At 47.9% G+C, this 21,030-nt stretch overlaps 2 protein-coding genes across 5 annotated transcripts in view; one reads left to right on the forward strand and one right to left on the reverse strand.

The window, feature by feature from the left end:
* Positions 1–17,819, reverse strand: part of DPP8 (dipeptidyl peptidase 8) — a 35,010-nt gene extending 17,191 nt beyond the window's left edge. For 2 of the 4 annotated variants that reach the window (XM_080626158.1, XM_080626161.1), the window contains exons 1-7: positions 8,938–9,353; positions 7,098–7,367; positions 5,462–5,574; positions 4,385–4,558; positions 3,462–3,630; positions 2,126–2,236; positions 1,626–1,754 (exon numbers count right to left, since the gene is read on the reverse strand). In XM_080626158.1, coding sequence (XP_080482284.1) covers positions 1,626–1,754; positions 2,126–2,236; positions 3,462–3,630; positions 4,385–4,558; positions 5,462–5,574; positions 7,098–7,356 — 955 coding nt within the window. In that variant the 5' untranslated portion in view covers positions 7,357–7,367; positions 8,938–9,353. The other 2 variants (XM_080626160.1, XM_080626159.1) reach the window with 2 other exon arrangements.
* On the forward strand, positions 11,202–20,270 carry HACD3 (3-hydroxyacyl-CoA dehydratase 3; the record flags this gene model as incomplete). Its single annotated transcript, XM_080626162.1, has 11 exons — positions 11,202–11,288; positions 11,379–11,421; positions 12,991–13,064; positions 14,936–15,100; positions 16,072–16,123; positions 16,505–16,615; positions 17,235–17,362; positions 17,863–17,975; positions 18,498–18,604; positions 19,321–19,452; positions 20,150–20,270. 11 exons carry the CDS (start codon positions 11,202–11,204, stop codon positions 20,224–20,226), a joined length of 1,089 nt encoding a protein of 362 aa, XP_080482288.1. The 3' UTR covers positions 20,227–20,270.
* Between the last annotated feature and the right edge of the window lie 760 nt (positions 20,271–21,030).

Genomic DNA, 21,030 nt, shown 5'->3' on the forward strand with positions numbered 1-21,030 from the left:
CTTTGGTTTATTGTTTGGCTGTGATTCTCAAGGTGGCACACTGAAAGTGATCCAGTGCTAAAAAGCATCTATGAAAATTAAACACTTAAAAACCTACTGTCATGACTAGTGCAGTTAAGATAATAAAGCTACGTAGTTGTGTTGAACACTGAAAATCTGAAGTTAACTCTTTACACAAAGCCTGTACAAAGCAGCAAGTCATGCTGCTGTAGAGCACCTGCAGTGCTAAATGCTGGGGCCTGCTTCGCAGGAAGAAAAGAGAATAAAGCTGCTGATCCACAAGAAGCTGCATGTGACAAGTTCCATGTGCTTTGAATAGTCTCAGTGCTGCTATGAGAACTCCCACTTCATTAACCTGCTCCATACACAAACGTGATGCACTGAGGTGAAACGACTTGCCTTGGGCCCCAGGGCTGCCTACCTGAGCACTTACCTTCTCTCTGGGAAGAATTTTCTCCACTGCCTCAAGCTTTGGCCTCATAACAACCCACAGCAAAGAGCCATTGTTCCTGCAGCTCAGACTGGAAACTGAGGCCCAAAGATTAAAACCTGGATATTCTTTTTAAGGATTTGGGCTTTGGTTGGCTCATTTTCCTGAACTGATGAAATTTGCATTGACCTCAGCTATGACAATATCATCTCAGAAACATGGGTGTACACAAGTGCCTAAAAAACACAAGGAGTCATCTCCGGCTTCCCAGGCTAACACTGTGCTTTTCTTCCTCCTTTAAACAAGGAAATCGGTATCATAAGCAGAAAACTTTTCCCAGCGGATCAGAGAATCTGCAAGACCTGAATGAATTCTGCGGCTTGGGAAGGTCAGCCAAACAGAATGTATTTCTCCAAAAAATGAAGATTTTGGGTGTGAGGAAAGAGAGTAAAGCACTGTTACGTGTGAGCAACATTCCCTGCTGTAATAGTAGGGAAATCTCAGAAGAACAAAGGTCAAACTGTTCAAACTTGCCCCATACACATGACAGTGAATCGGCCCTTGTCAGGTCTGCTTAAGTCTCACCTTCCTGCTTCCAATGGCGCAACATTCACTATGCTCTAAGCCTGCCCTCACCTTTTTACTGTTTGCAAATATGACAACATGAGGTTTTCCTGGCTGGCTGCAAGAATGCTGAGTTTGGTCATTGAAGTCCACGAGCAATCATGGAGATCAGAGTCCTTCAGAACTTGAACTGCCAGGGCCCTGCCAGCAGCTGAACAGAAACCCTCTCTCAGTTAATGTCCTTCTGAACATTAATTCTGCAGCTATTCCCACAGAGACACAGGGCCATAATAAGAACCAACCCCTCCACAACTCAGATGTGCCAGGATCTGAGACACAGCTCCAAAATAGTGACAATCAGATAGGGTTTCTGCCAACTCCTGAGACACCCAGACTCGGAGCTCTTAGTAACCACATGGCTGGAATATCAGCACAGTCACCAGTGACTAATGTAACCCCCCCGGCAGCAGCTTCCCCAAACATACTTTCACCACCTGGCCACCAATTCAAAGACTACTCAACACCTCTCCAACAACCCCTTGATCTAGGCTAGGAGCATCACTGCTGTCAGGGACATGGAATAGAGTATGTGTCTCCCAGGAACAGAGATGTAAGGTATCAAGAGTCTCACCAGTTTTGGGGTACCGGAAGGAATCTGTTCTTCTTGTCTCCAGCATGGGTGATGTGACATGAATAATTTCCACCTCTGACTCATCATTTTCTTCATAAAGAATTCGAAGAACTTTACCCCCATTCAGTGCTGTAAATGAATTAACATTTTCTGGTCAGAACAGCTCTCATTATCAGTTACTGCAGGCATCAATATTCTTTCAGGAACATGAGCGGGTTGGAAAGATGAAATAAAATCCAAAACCTGTGATTCATGTTTCATTAAGCAAAACACTCTGAGACTCCTACAAAGAAGGAAAGTCTCTTCCCCCAGTAACACGTGTCACAAGCCCACTGTAACATGCACACTGCTGCAGATAGTTTAAAAGGAGTCATAGGATAAAGTTCCTATCTTCATAAAGAGTAACAGAAAAAACTAACTCTGCACCGGGCCCACAACGGGGGCGGGGAGGGGGGAGCATTATTTGTGCCTGTCATACTCACTGGATGCCCCACACTTACTTGGCTGTGCCTTTGGGCTCCACCAGTAGCCAGTGTATCTGTCAAACTCCTCCTGCAGCACAAAAGTGGCCACACCAGCAGATTTTGGATCATCCTCAACATTTGCCAGCTCTAAAAAAAGACACAGAAGAATCAGTTCATGATGTACTGCAGAAGCAAACCAGTCCTGCATTATCCTAAACATTGACCCAAGTTCATCCCTCCAGGAACACGATAATAAATCACTTCTCAGCAGATTTGTTTTCTGCTTCCACCATGCTCTGTTGATTTATTTAGGGAGGATCTAATCCTCTCTGACATGGCAGCTTCTTTCAGGAAAGGAAAGCCATCCTCCTTCTTACTCCTACCCAACTAATCTCTCCATTTCCTATGTACTAGTTGAAGAAAGAAAATGTTCTCTCTACCTGACCTCAGTGAATTGGAACCACAGTCTTTAGTTAAAAGGAAAAACCACGCACAAACCTTTCTGAACAACTCAAACTGAAAACACCAACGTTCAGAAAAAGGAAAGCTTCAGTATTTCATTCACTGCACAAAGCAAAAGTAAGAGGCTTACATAACATGTCAACATGATGACATCTCCATAGGGCTTCAATATTTTCCCTGTTACCCTGGAGGTAACTTAGCAGCGCTCCATAAATAATTATCATCTGAGAAGGAGTCACTGCTACAGTTTATTTTTAATGTACTTACATAATATTTTAATATTTAACTTTTAAATAGGCTAAAGTATTATTACAAACTGCCAGAAATTTTAATTTAACTGCAATTTAAATTATATACTTTAAATACAAAGTGTGATTTAAATGCAAAACCAAACACTTTGGTTTTTAAAGTGTTTTATCCACAATTGCCCATTTTCCTTCCTCCAGGACACATGTCTGAAACACAAGTGGAGAGGGCAAGAAGCAAGAACCTAAGTTACTGAGTATGAGGGGCCAGCAGAAGGCTCAGTGCTATTCAGAATCTGCCTATGCTGTCTCTAAAAGGCCCTGCAGCCTGATTTTCCTGACAGAAACTTTCCTCCTGCTCTATTCCACCCACAGCTTCTCCACACAAGAAAAGGCTGTTCCAGTGAAAAGGAATGTGCTGTTTTTCAGAAGAGCCCTTCCATATGGACTCAACAAATAACTCATTCTGCCAGATTACTCAGTGCATCCAGAATCGTCCCACGATATCTGCACTAGAGGAAACATACAGAACAGGACAAACAAAGTGGAATAAACAGGGGCCATTCCCCCAGATTTCAGAAGAAGCCCCAGTGCCACTGCTGAATTCAGTCTAGCAGGAACAAGTGCAGAGGAGGTGCAGAGATTTTTAATTCAGGATGCAGTACCATGGTGCACAAATGTTAGCCTCCTTTCTTCTCTCGTTTCTATATTAGATATCCAGATGTCATTGCTGTGGATAAATGCAATCCAATTTGGATCAGCTGGACAAAGCTTGGGATCCATGCGGATATTTGGACAACTGGTCTCTACCAGAATAGGTCTTAAAGGCTGCTGCTGTTGGAGAGAAAAAGAAAAGCACAGTAAGCAACAATAACACATGAACACTTGCAGAAACTAACCTGGATAATCAGAAGGTCTCTAAGACAACAGTAGTGTAAACACTGACTTCAAATACACAGGTTTACAACAGAGGAATCCATTTTAAACACAGAAAAATACTATGCAGATATTTTATAGGGAAAATTGTGTTTCCACCATGGTTGCACAGATCGCACCAGAGCATCTTTCACCAGTGCTGAGAATTAGCCACAGATCAGAAGGCAGCTTGCTTAGAGAAGCCTGGCACACGCTTAAGAACAGTACCCTAAAAAGGGCCTGGCAGAACATACAATCTTGTCCTCCAAAAGCAGCTCAGGGTACAGTAAATTCCCCCTGACAACAGGGTTAGACAGACATCAGGCATCTGTTACAATAATAAGAAATCATTGCAGCTTTGAAATCAGCTTCAGCACCAGCAGAGAAAAGGCTGCTTCTTCTGCAAGCCACACAGCCAAACCTTCTAACACATACAGCACTGCCTGCTGAACAGTGACCTCTAAACCACAGCCTGGGAACAGAAGTTGCCTCTGATGTGACTCCTGACTACATGAAAGAGCACCCTTTTTTTGGGCTTTGGTTGGCTCAAGGTTACCAAGGCTAGCTGCCATTTGAGTACAGCAATAACTGATGATCATGCTCTTTTGCTTTCAATCCAAGCCAGAGCAAAGAAGTCTTGCAGTGAGACAGGAGGAGGGATGAGCAAACTCACAGTGAATCCATGAGGGCCTCCATCTTTTACATGATAAATTCCACTCCCTGCCTGGAACAGGAAGGTGCCGCTTTCCCGGTGGTAATCATACGAGGCGATCCCTATGGTGCCAATCCGCTTCCTCTCCCGCAGCAACTCCTCTTCACGAGAGTACATCCCATAGTCCATGATGGCCTGAATATGGGCAGAGAACCCAACACAACAATCAACATCTCTGCTCTGCATGCCATGCTACCCTGTCAGAGCATCTCTGTACGCTGAGCTTCCAGGACCAGATGGTTCTGCAGACACCCTCCTCCTTTAGTATCCTGCTCGTGGCTAGAAGCCTACTCCTGCTTATGTCTGTATCATCAGCACACGTAGGTGCAGGGCATGAGCAGATCCTACACAGCTGTAAAGCTGATAGCCACCTCTCCCTTAGCACGGCATCATTTCCAGTATCCACTGGTTTAAGAAAGATCAGACTGGAGGTCTGTTATTTCTAAAATGGGCAGAAAAGTCTTTGCTAACCTTCATGAAGACACACAGTTAACTGGTCTGGCTGATAGCCTCAGGAAGTAACATGGAGATAAAAACACCTAATTCCACATGGGGGATGTCCCATCTCCTCCAGCCTGCCATGGTACATGGGATAGGACTGGTGCAGGCTTGCTATGTGCAGAGGTGAAATGGTGATACACGTCCAAGGGAGTGGGATAGGGATCTTCTGTTCCAGCACGAGTCATGGAGCTACCGAATGATCCTCAGGGGGACTCATCACTTTCCCCTGCAACAGTGATTATTGGAGACTGGAGGCTCCTTCAGCAATCCCCAGCATCTCACAGCAGAGAATTAGATGCAAATTAGCACTTGCAATCTGTGCTGGCAAAGGAGGAATCATTCAGCAGTGAAGGCTGTAGCTCCAAACACTGCTGAGAAAGCTGTGCTTGATTTGAGATGGCTGCAGTTAGCTGAGTATAGGGAAAATCTTAAACTTAAGACATGAAACTCCAAATTTTAACAATGGCAAATAGGTGCAACCCCAAAGCCTATGTCCTTGCTACACTGTCAAGAAGCAAGAAAGAAATCGGGACCCACCGGAAAAAGATCCAGAAGAGGCTTCCAGGAAAGCAACAGAGCTGCAGCTTTGTTTATGGTTTTGGGAATCTCAGAGTAGAAGAGCGTGTTCTCCCTGTTCTCACCAGACATTGCTGTTGTGTGAAAGTGAGGAGGGGAAAAAAATTAATTAGCTTTCTGTTCATTATCCAAACACTCTCAAAGGATTCCCAGGAACAGTTTCACAGGCTCTTCCCACCAGAAAGTACTGCTGGTCTCTGCACTGCAGCCTTGCTCTGGGAATTCCCTGCTTCACAGAAATGTAAGTCCCAGAGAAAGCAGAGAACATGAAACGACAGCCAGGCTTTCCCCATACTGCCTAAGCCTGCCTGTGTCTTCTGAGGGGACCCTGTATTTCTATGAGCTTTTGAAATGAAGGAGGACCTTCCTGCTAATTCCCCTGGCTGGATGCAGCACGATGCAGCTCATGCTTTAAAGATAACTCATCTTTAGGAAGGTTTGAATGTCCCTTTCCTGCTCCTCTCCCTCAGTGCTATTCAGATTTCTGAAAGCTCCTGCCAAAGCACATGGGAACAGCCCAGAGGGAGCCAGATGTGCCTTGAGGAAGGCTAAGTCCGATCTATAGCTCAGGAATCGGCATATGGGAAACCAGAGCTCATCTCAGCTGGGCCTTCACCCACCCTCAATGTGCTTGAACTCAGCATCATTCTAGGATTATGATCCCTACCGTCTGAAAAGGGGAAAAGGAGACAGATTAGCAGCTTTCTATGCCACTGCACAGCACATGCAAAGATTCTGTGAATCACAAATCAGAGCTTAAACACCCAGCCTAAGCAGCAAGCAACAGGGCTAGAACATGGTTCTGGCTCCTAGGCCTTTCCTCCTTTCCCTAACCCAGGTGTTCATGGAGCTATGCTCAGCTCCGGCAGCTTTCAACAAAAGCATTCCTCTACTTGCTTCAAAAAGGCATCAGGAATGTTGTTCACAGTACCATTTACATGCCAAATCATTTCTAGCACTTAGAAATGCAAATATACCAAGTGAAATTACATAGTGAAACAATACAGGAATGAGGCGCTGAGGCCAACAACAATAAATTACATTAAGTTCTTCATTATTAAGACTAAAAATGTTGAGAAAAGTATTTACTCTTTAAGCTGCCTCTGCTCTACGCTGCTATTTAGTCCCCACAGGATCCCTGAAAAACCTACTCCATCAGTAGCTGAGGCACAAAGGTCTTGCAAGATTACACTTGTAATGCCTGCTTTGGAAGGAAACTTCGAAGGAGAACAAGGTTCTATCCACCAGTTAAGAAAAGGGAGATTAAACCTACAGAGCTTTTAGAGAGGGGATATAGTATGGAGATCAGATTTAATCCATCCTCCCAGGTAGGGATCATGGTCCAGAGGACACTTCACAGTTCTTTTCCAGCTTTCACAGGCCTGAAGAGCCACCCAACCACACCATTTCCATGAGAGATGAATTCCAAGCTTCACTGAGACATCAAAATCTTGATCATGACATTTGAGCAGCCAATCTGGCCTGAAACCCATTTGAATTTAACTGCCAGGAACATCCTGCTCTCAAGAACAGTCAAACTCAAACAGGCTCTGCAGGGACTGTTCAGTCAAGACACAGGCTGTCACAGCAAGCTTACCCAGATAGTAGATCCTATCGGAATGAGGCCCTTCAGGGTCATTTTTCTTCACAAACGTGAAGTCATGAGGGGCTTTTGCCATCATGTAGCCATGATACTTCCGTGTGTCTGTGAGCAGTTTCCGAAGCTGGCTCCAGGAATGTCTCTCTACATAGAAAGGTTCCAGTTTGGGCTGCTCCTCCCTCTGGACCTGCTCCTCTCTGCCCGCAGTTTCGAAGATCTCGAGGCCCGGCTGTTCAGTTTCCATGGCTGCTGCCATGTTGCATGTTGCTGAAAGAACAGAACAACAGAGATTCAGCACCACCTTCCAGCAGCCCAGCAGACTCCCAAACCCACAGCAAAAGTGCTAGAAGGAAATCATCATTTCATGTGGGATAAAAAACCAGCAGAATGAGGAGGACCAGGCAAGAGATTTCTGCTGTAGAAAACAGGCTGCCACCACTCAGCCCTTCAGAATGGGACTAAGAATTCCATAGAGCCACAAAGAGTTATTGTTGTTTGCCTTTCCCTTGCCCTCACACATCGACTACTCTGATCAGTTCATGAAGTGGATAAATTCTTCCCCGTTAAGCATTCCTATCTGCTTCTTCTTCCCTGTAAAGTGCACGAATGCTATACTGGTATCAAAGCAGGGGGTGAGGAGGACAGTAGTAAGACATGGGACAACCAACTGCTTAGAAGAAACATTAGTAGCTGATTTGGAACCACCAGGTCATACACGATGGTCCTAGGAAACTGCATGTCCTTATTCCACCATTCTCCTGTATTTCTTGGATTTATTTATATCTTCTTTCAAACAAAGCTTGGAAGGTCTAGCAACCATCATCACTATCATCATCTCAGGGATATAATTACAAATACTGTATGGATAAGAATTCCAGAAGTGAGGCAATACCAGGAGGGAACACAGTGAAAAAAGCATTTTCCAAACAGATTTATCTGCAGCATAGGTCTTATCCTCCCAGACAGGCCATTAATTTAGCAGATCTCTCTTCCTGCAGGCAGCTGTCCTTTACAAAGTATATCTGAGCTGGAGTTAACAGCCCAGATGTCTCCCAAGAGGAAACCAAGTCCTTCCACTGTAAATCCCAGATCTGAGGTCAGCTCCAAAAGGATACAAGCTATAAACTCCCTCCACATAGTTCATTACCAGAGAGACCAAGGATTGTCATTCCTCAAAGGGAGGGGGTTTCCTATATATAGAATGGAAAAACAGCACAACTGTTCTGCACACTGCTACGGCAGAGCTTGGTGGCCTGACAAAATGCAGACTAAATAAAGCATTCCCATTGAGCAAGGAGGCACTAAAGGACCACTGAATCTCAAGGTACAGGGTTGGGCATAGACTGGCTCTCCTGCAGCTCTGCACAGCTGCTGAGATATCTCAGCATAGACAGGTGAAAAAGAAATGACCTACACCTTGGATCAAACCAATTTTATAGCACAAAATGCTAAATGCAAAGCAGAGCAAGTGTGGATGAAAAGTTTGGTTCCACCTTTGCGAATACAAACACAACGAACACGGACAACGAACAAATATGCAGCCCTGTAAAACTGGAAGGAGAGTCCAAGCACATACACAAAGCAGTGCTCTGCTCAGACAGCGGTAGAAACTGAGCATGAGACTTCAAACCTGCATCAGAAAACTCGCCTCAGAATTCCAACAAAGAAAAACCTCCTTTCCCCACCTACACCCAGACGCTGTTATGCCTTAACCTGACATACTTCTCACAGCCCCTCCCAAGAGAAGAGATAAAACCCCCGGGACAGTAGACTTTAACGAGCAAACAAGAGAGAGATCGGCAAGGCAGCGTTAGCCCAGGGCAATGCGAGAATCTACCTTGGGAAATCACTGCGGGGTCTAAGCCGCAGCCGCCTCCCGCTCCGAGAAGCGTTTCATTTCCATCTCCCTGCAGCCAATAACACGGGGCTGCCGCGCCCTGCACAGCGCCTCAGGGCACCCTCCAGCACCGCCACACCGAGCGCACCCGCGAGCTGCACCGAGGGTCGAGCCGGGTGAGCAGCCGCGGGCCTGCTCTTGCCGCCCAGGCCGGGGAGAGCGGGCAAGTCCCGGGAGGCGACCGCCGGGGGCTACTGCAGGCCTGGCAGGAGGCGAACAGCCAGAGGCCGCTGCGGGTCAGGTCCCGTCCTCCCCCCGCTCCACAAGGAAGGTATCGGCGGCTGCGGCCCCGCTCATGGGAGGCCGCTTCCCCCGGGGTCCCCGGGGCCCACAAGCGACCCCTCCCCGCCTCTCGGTACTCACGGCGTTCGCGGCGGCGATGGGGCCGGGCCGAGCAGCCCCGCCGGGCCACTTCCGCTTCCGCCAGGAGGGGCCGCCGGGCCACTCTAAGTGGGGCAGCGCCCCCTACAGGCGGGGAGGAAGCGGCGCTGCCGCACTTGCGGAGCACCGCGGAGTGCCAGCGAGGGCGCCGCCTGATGGGCGGGAGGACCGGGTTGCAGGGAGCCGATGGGGGTGCGTGTAACACCCCGCGCCCATCAAAAGTATTTCCAAGCACTGACAACGGGTGTTCAGCCCAGGGCACCCCCGGCTCCGGTGCCGTGAGCCCCCGGGAGAATGTTCCTGTGCATTCGCATTTCCCTTTGCAAAGCAAAAGTCTTCTCTGATCCACTATAAAGCAGAGAGAACTCTGCAGCCTCCTCAACACAAGCACATGTCAAAGCCCCTCGGGCCCTGATGGATGTGTTTCCCGCTGGTTTTCCTGTGCTGTCTCCCATGTGCTGCCCCGGGGCTCATCAGCCCCTAAGGGTACATGGGGTTTGTGTTCAAACTAAAGCAACCCAAAAACTATGGCTACAGCTCACCCAACCTTCTGCAATCACTTTGCAGCCCCGGAGGCTGGAAATCCTCTGCTCAGAGGCAGGCTGAGGCACGGATCCAGTGTTTACAGACAGCACAGCATTTTCTATCAGCCTCCCCCTGTGCAAACCTCATGAGGTTCAACAAGGCCAAGTGCAAGGTCCTGGACCTGGGTTGGGGCAATCCCAACGTAAACACAGGCTGGGTGGAGACTGGATTGAGAGCAGCCCTGAGGAGCAGAGCTTTGGAGGTGTTTGTTGATGGAAAGCTCAACACAACCCAGCAGTGTGCACTCACAGCCCAGAAACCAACCATGGCCTCGGCTGCATCAAAAGGAGCGTGAGCAGCAGTCGAGGGTGGGGATTCCCCTCTCTGCTGTGCTCTGGTGAGACCCCCCTGAGTTCTGATCCAGTTCTGAGGCAACAGCACAAGAGGGACGTGGAGCTGTTGGAGCAAGTCCAGAGGAGGCCACAGAGATGCTGTGAGGGCTGGAGCAGCTCTGCTCTGGAGCCAGGCTGAGAGAGCTGGGCTGGGTCAGCCTGGAGAAGAGAAGGCTCCTTCAGGGGAGACCTGAGAGCAGCTCCAGTGCCTAAAGGGGCTGCAGGAAACCTGGAGAGGGGCTTGGGACAACGGCCTGTAGGGACAGGCCAAGGGGAATGGCTTTAACCTGCCAGAGGAGAGACTGAGAGCAGAAAGCAACCTGCTCTAATGGAAGGTGTCCCTGCCCGTGGCAGGGGATTGGGACTGGATGAACTTTAAGGTTCCTTCCAACTCAAACCATTCTCCATTAGCTACGTCCAAGGAGCCATGTCCTTGCCCAAGGCCGTCCTCGGGGCAGGCCTGTGACACAGAGGGTGCAGGACGGGGTCAACCCCCCCGCCGGTTACCGCAGTGACACCCCACACCTCAGAAAGCCACCACAGGGCGCTGAGATCCGACAGTGCCCAAAAGCCACCTCAGTGTTAAAACACCCGCCGCGTTCCCTCACCGGGGTCGTTGCCATTGAAGGCAGCACCTCTGCGGCGGCTCGAGGGCCGGCGGAGACACACGGAGGGGACACACACGACCTTGAGGTGGCGAACGGGAACGCTGAGGGCGGCTGAGGAGGGGCGGGTGTCACCGGGGAAGCGAGGACAGCTCCAAACCGCGCAGGCGCGCACTAGGGCCCCGCGCACCAACTCCCGGTTGGGACGCAGCGCGCAGGCGCACCTGGACCCCTCCCTCCTCTCTCCTCTCCCCCCCCCCCCCGGTCCGCCCACGGGAGGGGAGGGATACCGGCGCGCGCCATGGCGGGCCCGAGCCTGCGGCCGCACGTGCACTGGGCGCAGCGGCACCGCGAGCTGTACCTGCGCGTGGAGCTCAGCGATGTGCAGGTGCCGGGGGGGGGGCACAGACACAATGGGGATGGGGGGGTCCGTGAGGGAGCGATCGATCGGTACCTAACGCTTCCTCTGCCTCCGCAGAACCCCGACATCAGCATCGCCGACAACGTCCTGCGCTTCAGAGGTACGGGCCAAGGTCTCTGGGCGGGGGGTTGTGGATCGCTGCCGGGGTGACCTGCCCCCATCGCTGCGCTCGGTGGTAGTGCCCGGGCAGGCGCGGGTGTGTGGTGACAGGCACCCACCGACGGCGCTGGCAGGGACAGCGGGGTTCGTTACCCCCCGCACCCCGCCTGTGGTACCGGGAGAGGTCATGGAGTGATGGAATGGTTTGGGTTGGAAGAGGCCTGAAAGCTCACCCAGTTCCAACCCTTGCCACGGGCAGGGACACCTTCCATTAGAGCAGCTTGCTCCAAGCCCCTGTGTCCAACCTGGCCTTGAACACTGCCAGGGATGGGGCAGCCACAGCTTCTCTGGGCACCCTGTGCCAGCACCTCAGCACCTTCACAGGGAAGAGCTTCTGCCTAAGAGCTCATCTCAGTCTCCCCTCTGGCAGGTTAAAACCATTCCTCTTGTCCTGTCCCTACAGGCCCTTGTCCCAAGCCCCTCTCCAGGTTTCCTGCAGCCCCTTTAGGCACTGGAGCTGCTCTCAGGTCTCCCCTGAAGGAGCCTTCTCTTCTCCAGGCTGACCCAGCCCAGCTCTCTCAGCCTGGCTCCAGAGCAGAGCTGCTCCAGCCCTCGCAGCATCTCCGTGGCCTCCTCTGGACTCACTCCAACAGCTCCATGTCCTTACTTTGTAGCCCCCCGAGCTGGATGCAGGGTGTCCTTGTTTCCCACATGTCCTTGCTGTCCTGGGTCAGCTGGAACCCAGGGATAACTCACAGCAGTTTTTTCCCTTTGACAAAGTCCTTGTTTGCAACTGTTATCAAACCTGTGCACCGGGAGCGAGCGCTTGATTGGAAAGGTAAAGCAGGTCTTGTCCTGAGAGATGGAGTTTGCTTTCACCACGTAGCTGCACCATGGAGATTGTGCTGGTCGGCTTGTCCAGGCACCGCTGTGGCTGGTTTCGTTTGGTTTTTCCTCATTTACTTGGTGGTTTTCTTTAAGAAGCATTGTTTAGGAAGTGCTGCCCCAGCCAGGGCCATTTGATAGGGGTGTGTTGCACATCGCATTTGCTTCAGGATCAGTTTACACCATGGAAGGGTGGAAATTACACTCGGTGTGCAGGTTTTCGTAGCCCTTCCGGGAACAAGACCCATGTATGTGGTCAGTGAGAAATGAACGCAGCTTCCTGCCCCTGGGAATCCCCACATGGTGCTCCCACAGACCCAATGGACACCAGTTGCCCTGGGCACTCACTCATCAGTGTGGAGCCTGGATCCCCAAAGGCAGTGGATTTTCAGCTGGATTCAAGTTAGCCATGAGCAGCGTTTTGAGCCTTTCTTATGGGAATCTCACACACTGCTTCCTGCAAATGAGGACCCTTTTCTGTGCAGCTTTAGCTGCCAACTCCAGCAACTGCACCTCTGAGGAACATTTTGGGCTGTTTGTGTCTTCCCTGTTACTGTGTGGTTTCCTCTTTCAGTGCAGGCGGAAGCAGCGTGAATAACCACGGAATATTTCTATGTCCTTGGCAGATGGGGTGTGCGGAACCTAACTGGGACCCTTATGCTGACTGTTCATTCTTGTCTTTCAGCTCAGGGTCATGGTGCCAAAGGGGACAACATCTACGAGTTTGAGATTGAGTTCCTAGAACCGGTTGAGCCTAAAGTAGGTATTTTTTACTTATCTAACTCTTGTAAGGAAAAAGTGGGTTTTGAAAGGAAAATGGCTTGAAAGGAAAATGTGTAAAGTTCCTGGAGACTCTGGGACTACTGCAGACAAAAAGCCAGTTGTGGCAGTCCCCTGTCCCACTGCTCAGCCACCACCCCGCCTTAATGCAAATCACCTCGCTGGAGCTGCTTCTCACATGGATCAGCTTGAATAGAAACAGGGCTTTACATGTATCCATTGTTAAACAGCAGTTATAGACTTCTAAAGGATTCAAAGTGACAAAATAATGGGGAATACCTTGGTGCAACCTTGACTGGAGAGCAAGAGAACACTGCTGCAAAGTGTCACTGATGTTTCATGGCTTCTTTTGTAGCCCAACAAAAGAAAGTCGTGAGAACTGCCCATGCTTCTGGCTCGTGCAGATTTCTTAGGTTGCCAGGACAGATATGCTGTGGTTCCTGTTGCAAAAATCTGTCCTTAATTCCTGTTGTAGTCTGATAAGAGAATTCCTGTTGTGGTCTGCTAGGAGAGAGCTGGGCTGGAGGAGCAGTCCCTCCACGTTACTCACAGTTGGCTATAAAGTCTGTCTTTACCTCTCAGAGTTGTTAGGGGCACAGGGAAACACTGGACTCTGCTCCCAGTGCAGGATTTGTGCTGTTTGTTCCTGGCTGATTGCTGCAGAGTGGGAGTCACATTCACCTTTGCTGCTTCAACAAGGGAGGAGACTGCTGGAGGGTGAATTTCTAGGGTCTGTCAGCAGCGAAGTGTCTGTGGCTCCTACCAGGTGCTGAATGGCAGATAATGAACATCTCCTGGTTCCAGAAGCTGGTCACCAGTTTGTCATCTGGCCTACATAGCAGCAGCTGCCTGGTCCACAGTGTGAGGAGAGGTGTCCACCACTGCCTACGCTTGTCCTAGGTGATGGCAGACATGGGCTGTGCTGTGAGCCAGGCCTGGAAGGCAAGTCCTTGCCTCTGCAGAGCAGCCTCCTTCCAAAAGTCTGCTCACTCTGGGTCACTGTGGAGGGACTGGAGGAGAACAGGCCCTGTGTAACTTCACAGATGGCCAGGACCAGGAAGCACTGCAGTCCATTTCCTCCTTCAGCTTTGATGTGCACCATGAGTGCAGTGCCAGCTGTCAGGCTGGCCACCAGCGAGAGCTGGAGCCTCTGACAGGCAAGGACCAGGTGTTAGCAGCTGTAAATTACAGCTACAGCCTTCAGATGTCCTGGGAGCATCCAGGCAGCCTTGACAGAGCAGCGCTGGTGTGACATGATCAGTTAAAGCAGCTCATGGCTTTTCTGCATCAGTTTCTGTTGATTTGAGAGACAGTCCCATGCAGAGCACCCTGGTGTATGCTCGAGGTGTGGAGGGATGCTATGGTGGCACCCAAGGTGACAACGGAGTGGGTTGTAAGGATGGAGAGGTTCTGGGCTGCTGTTATGCAGATGCCAGGCAGGATCTCCTGTTCTGGACACATACCTGTGGCTGATGGCAGTAGTATTTCTACCACTGGCTCATAGTGGGTGTCTCACAGCACTAAATTCAAGAAGGTCTAAAGCCAAGGTGTCATGAATTCTGCTGAGGAAGAACAGCACTAGGGCCTGTGCTAGGCCTTTGTGGTGGGATGCAGTGGTGCTGTGTGGCATGGGCAGGCTTTCAAGCTGCTTATCAAGTCCTACATCTGTCAGAGTTGCCATCTTTAGCTGGGCTGCCCTTTGCTTCCATGCCTTGGGCAGCAGAGAGATGCTTGTACTGCAGCAGTCCATGTCATCCCTGCCTCCTTGATAAGGATTGCTTGTCAAGTTATCAACTCAGAGCTTGTTTCATAGGACTTTTGCTGATGTATGCTCCTGTGTCTGCCCTCAGCCTGTATGCAGGGTGACTCAAAGGCAGCTGAACATCACTGTGCAGAAAAAAGAGAGCAACTGGTGGGAGAGGCTCACCAAGCAAGAGAAGCGCCCGCTCTTCCTGGCTCCTGACTTTGACCGCTGGTTAGATGAATCGGATGCTGAAATGGAACTGAAGGAGAAGGTCAGTCCTGTGGGCACGCTTGACTTGTGCTGCCAGCTGCAAAGCAAGAACAGGTGTCCTCCTACACTTGAACTTGTGTTCTTCATTTACCTGGAGTTGTCTGGCATGCTGATTGTTACTGCTGTTTCATACAGATTCCATGCAGAATTGGTTAAACAGTTCAAATTGGAAGCAGGAGTTCAGAAATAGGCACACCTCTGGCTAGAAGGAGCAGCAGTGTGAACCTGAACTTGCTCAGTGCTGGCCAGGGCCTGCAGCCAAAAGCTTGCACCCCTTGCCCTGCACCTCAGCAGCCCTGTGTCCTGATCCATATGAGGATCCTATCAATATGGAGCCCATACGTGCCAGTCCCAGGCATTGCTTGATTGGATTTCTAAGGCTTTCCTGATTCTGATGGCACATTCCCACCATCTGGTGAGCTGGAGCAGCTTACTGCAGCAGGGAGGTGTGAGACCATCTTGGAAGAGACTTGAAGAGATCCCCTTTCTGCTAATGTGTTTTACAACAAACACTGCCCTGTTCCCCTCCACAGCCCCTGAGCTTAGCACAGAGGAGGAAGGGACGCTGCAATGCTGGGAGCCACAAAGCAGTAGTGAAGGGCAGGCAGGGAGCCTGGGCTGGATGTTCTCATTTTTCTTCATATCACTGGTGGGTCATGAAATGTTTGAAGGACCAGCTCTAAGGAGCAGTAATAACTGAGAACACAGAAAGCAGCAGCCTTTTCCAGCAAAGGCATCTAATTACTACAACACAATCCCTAGCAAAGCCATGGTAACGAGTTAACACCCTCTAGCTTTTACTGTACCATAATTCCTGGATGATGAGTGCTGCTTTATGCAGGTGAAGTTTTAAACCCTTTGGCACTTGGCTGCATAGCTGAGTTTTAAACCCACTAGCTTTGCAGTACTACTGTTAACAAATCACTTGCTAATTACAGTAACAGTCTTTAAAACCTTATCCTTCATCTTAAGGAAGAAGAAAAGATTAACAAAATGAAAATAGAATCCAGAGTCCCAAAAGACCGTAAGTAACTGAACCTTCGGAGGGTGGAAGGGGGGGTTTAGAAGGCTTCTGTCACTCATATACTCAACTCTCATGGAGCAATTTTGACTGGTTTGGTGCATCTTGGAGGGGGATCTTTGTGCTGTGTGAGCTGTTTGGAAATGTAATAAAAACAGGCTGCAGTTTCCAAGGAATTTAAAAGTCTAACGAGTGAGAAGTGAGTTTTAGATGATGGTAAAAGCAACAGATGCCACAGCGCACACAGCAACCCTTTTATCATGATCAATAGCTTCCCTTTCTCTTGTTCTTTATTCTCATGGAAAGCTTGGTTTGCAGCTGCACTCTTTGCAGAAGTGGTGCCACTGTTCTCTGCTCACCTGGTGTGTTTATCATTGATTTTAGCTTTCAGACACCTGAAGAAGGGCTACTTAATCATGTATAATCTTGTGCAGTTTTTGGGATTCTCTTGGATTTTTGTGAACATGACAGTACGACTGTTCATCCTGGGCAAAGGCAAGTAACAAGCACTTTCATTTACACTGGGGCTTTTGTTTGGGGTTTTTCTTTTAGTGGTGTTTTTAATCCCTTTAAAGTAGTGAAGCCTAAAGGAAGGCTTCTTTAAGAAATGAAACCATAAATGCAAGTGCACAGCAAAAGCCTCTTAAAAGCTATCACAGTGTCAAGGATAGGAAAATACTGTCCTCTTGTACATCACAACTGTGCATTCTGATGAATGGTACTTGTACTCTGCCAACATCACTTCTGAAGGAATCAGTTGGAGCAAAGTGTCTCTCACTGCAGCGTTGGTGTGTTTGAAAATAAGCCAGGTGGAATATGTTGGTTTTGAAGGAAGAACGACTCATTCCATTGAGGCCCAGCTCTGCTGCTTTTTTGGTGAAGTGATTACTGAAACAGCTCTTCATCCTTCTGTGTGTGAAACAGGGCACTCGAGCAGTGTTTCTGGCCTGATTCTGCAACTTCAAGATCAGGCCTACAAAGAGGTTACATAATTATGCACCATGTTTTTTATCAACTACAACTCGAATCCTGTTATCAAAAGCTCTGCTGCTGCCCCAGCTTCCTGAATGTGGAAATTCATCTGTCCTCTGAAATGGTTTCCTGTGTCTTACAGATTCTTTCTATGATACATTTCACACCATTGCTGACATGATGTATTTCTGTCAGACCCTGGCGTTAATGGAGATCATGAATTCACTGATAGGACTAGTCAGATCACCCCTGCTACCCGCTGTAGCGCAGGTAATTAATATGTTAACTGTCTTCTCCTTACTCTTCCCGTGTTTAAAGTAAATCTCCATTTTACCCAAGTGTCAAGACTCTCCCAACGTAACTGGCACAACCTCACTGGCACTGGACTAAAGAATGTATTATACCAGAAGCAGGAATCCATGCTTCCAAGGCTGTGCCAGGCTGTCTTCTTCCATCCCCTAGGTAAGATAGTTCAGGACATCAAAAGCAAGAAGCAGCTGATGAAAACTATGTGATTTTGATTTGGAGCCAGTGCGCTTTTTATCCTGGTTGTGCTTAAAAATGAGGATAGATGGTTAAAGCTAAGATCCTTTGGATTGCACCTAAATGCAGAGCAAATTGCATACTCACAAGACGCTCAGCTGCAGAATTCATTATATGCTCAGCATGTTTCAGATGTGACGAGTAGATATCCTCTGTGGTTTTGACAGCAAGCACTTGCTCCTTTGGTGAAGAGTGTGACTGTTCCTCCATGTGTTTTTCTTACCCAGATATTTGGAAGAAACTTAATTTTGTTTGTTGTCCTGGGAAGCTTAGAGGAAATGCAGAGCAAACCTGTGGTGTTCTTCGTATTTTACTTCTGGAGTATCATTGAGCTCTTCAGGTTTGTGGGATTTCTCTTCCAGCAGTTTGTACAGAACAATGGGATTGTTCCCAAGAGCTCTTAAAAGATTTTGTACCTTTTGGAAGAGCAGCACTAGTACATTGGGCCCCAGAGGGTGAAACCCCCTTTAGTTACAGACAATCGCAGCCTTCTTAGGTTGCTCCATCTGCCAAAAGCTGAGAAAGCTTTTGAGCCTGAACAGAATGCTGCCCTGAACCTAGGGAAACCTGTTGCTTTGAACTTCCATCACTAAGTGAGCTGCACTGGACTGTTTCTCGTCCAAAAGAAGTATTTTGACAGCTGGGTTTGGCAATCCAGGCAGTTGCATCCCTCCATTAGTTCTGTAGACTGCCAAATAAAGGTGTGTCCATCATTATCCATAGGAACCATTTCTGGAATATTCTTGAGGTGTTTAGGAATTATGTGGGCTATACAGCATATATATATATATGCAAGACTAATTCTAGTAGCAGCTTGCATTTTAAGCAGTGACTGTTTCTTCTCTCACTGAATTGGCTTTAGGTATCCCTATTACATGCTCTCATGTATTGGTATTGACTGGAAACCACTAACCTGGCTGCGTTACACTGCCTGGATCCCCCTCTACCCCTTAGGAGGCTTGGCAGAAGGTAGGTCCAAACCAGCCAGTTTAATAAATAATGAATTCAAGGCTGGGCCTGTAAAGCCTTTTTTGCTGTTGGCTGCTAGACTTAAAAATAGTAAAGCAGAACAGATAAACAGACACTTGCTTTGAGCTGAATCCAATGTAAGCATTTTTGTCTTTCTTGCTGCAGCAAGTATTCTTTTCTGTTTGATGTGAAAAGAAGTCTTCCTTTTGGGCACTGTCTTGCTCGTCTTCCTGCTGTACCCCCTCTGGAGTGGGGGCTTTACAGTGTGCTCTTCTGTCTTAACAGGTCTAGGTTATATTTAGCATTTACTTATTGAAGAAGCATAGCACCACTCAGCTTCTCACTGTAAGAGATGTGTTGTAACTGTACCTGTCAGAACGTGTTTCTTTGAGTCAGGAGTAGGCTTGGCCATTGCCCAACTCCAGGCTAGGAGACTGTGCCTGTTCTGTTGCTGTGGGAATTTCTGCATGGTAAATACTGCTGGCATGGGCCCTGCAGGCTACAGTTGTGTGTGAGAGCAGTGTCTCAGCCAGGCAAGTTCACTGTGCTTAGACCTCCACAGCTGAACTGCTACACTGCCTCACTGGCTGCTTTCCATCCTACTGCATGCTTTAAAAACCAACTTTAAAATTGGTATAATTAATGAGAGCTGGGGAATATCCTGGAAGCGTGAATTTTATCTGTGTTCAGTAATGATGGTGACCTTCTGCTTTCAGCTGTCTGCATCATTCAATCCATTCCAATCTTCAGTGAAACAGGGAAATTCAGCCTGGGATTGCCAAATCCACTCAACGTCACAATCCAGTTTTCATTTTTGCTTCAAGTTTATCTTATAGTCCTGTTTTTAGGTAAGAGATTCAATTGTATTTCTCACTACTGAATTTAAAAGGCCAAATTCCTCTGAATAAGTGTATTTATCAAAGAAAATGAAATGCCTGCCTCTTGGGGATTATGATAACCCAAGTTTGCCTGAGGTTAAGTATTATCTTTGTTGCTTGTTTCTGTAAGTTTATCGTAGATGGAGGGGAACACACCTACAGCTAGCACTGGTTAGCCCCCCAAGAAGGAGACCTTGGTGACAGTTAGCAGTGTTATCTATTGATCACTTGGGTTAAAAGACTAATGTTTACATGTATTTATAACTTCAGTATACGTAGTTTCACCTTTTACATTGTATTTGAGCTTTGGGATGATTCAGTGGAAATCTAAACATAATTTCAAGTTACAGCAACGCTTAAAGAAAACTGCATTATAATCACTAATGCAACATGAAGTCATGTTTTTCCAAAGAACAATATAGAAGGCTCTTTAAATAGTAGTAATTATCTTCATAAGGAAGAATGGTGCTTTATGCATGGTTGGTTTCTGGTGTTAACATTTTTAACATACTTTGTAGTATGCACACCCAGTATGTCTGGGTACCCACAACAATTCTAACCTAGCTAATTTTAAACTGAATTTCCCCTAGCTTTCTCCCTTTCACAGACATTGAACATTAAAAAGATGTGATGATGTCTCCTACCTAAATGCTTCATTCTCTTTCAGGGATATTTGTAAACTTCCGTCATCTCTACAAGCAAAGGAAACAGCACCTTGGACCAAAGAAGAGAAAGATGAAGTGAAAGAGGACTGCAATGCTTTCTTACCTAACTTATCTCAAGATAAGCCTCTAATTCTTATGGTTTTACCCACTGTAATGTAAAGAATTTTGTAAAATTCAATGATCACACTAGATCTCATGATTTCAGGTAGCATTCCATATACTGTATTTTGTTCTTTTCAATCACTGTATGCATGGCACTTACCACTGAACGGCAACCTTTAAACTTGTATCCTGTCAACTACCATCTTAGAAATCCTATTACCTGCATATAATATGCTTAGAAACAGTGGAGCAGCACTAAATAGAAATAGTGTGAAACTGGATATTTGCTCTTTCAATATTGCATGCAGACAGAGCTTCTGATGTCAGGATAGACTATTAGCTGGCCTATGCTGTTCCCAGGGTTCATCATGATGGCAGGAGGAGCATGTCTGAGACCACTGTGAACAGTGTTTGGGTGTTTATTAACTGCTGGGGTAAACTTGCTCAGCACCTACCCTCCCCCTTTTCTTCTGCAGCATCAGTTTGCTGCAGAACTTAAACTGGAAGTAGCTAATGCAGATATAAATGCTACCAACTTAGTTTCTAGTTTAGGAGTGCTGTGAGGACCCAAGCAACACATGTATTCCTGTAGCAACACATCCTATCCAATCATTAGGGAAAGGAACCTGCCACGCTGTGACATGATCACAAATGCATTCCTGGTTGGTAATGCAAGCACTGAAACATAAGAAAATAACGAAACATAGGTACCAGCTTTCCCCTAGTATGTAAACCCCAATAGAAACACCCATTCCACCTGTGCAAAGCCTCCTTTGATCAT

This window comes from Psittacula echo (assembly GCF_963264785.1).
Source record: "Psittacula echo genome assembly, chromosome: 10".
Classification (NCBI taxonomy): domain Eukaryota; kingdom Metazoa; phylum Chordata; class Aves; order Psittaciformes; family Psittacidae; genus Psittacula; species Psittacula echo.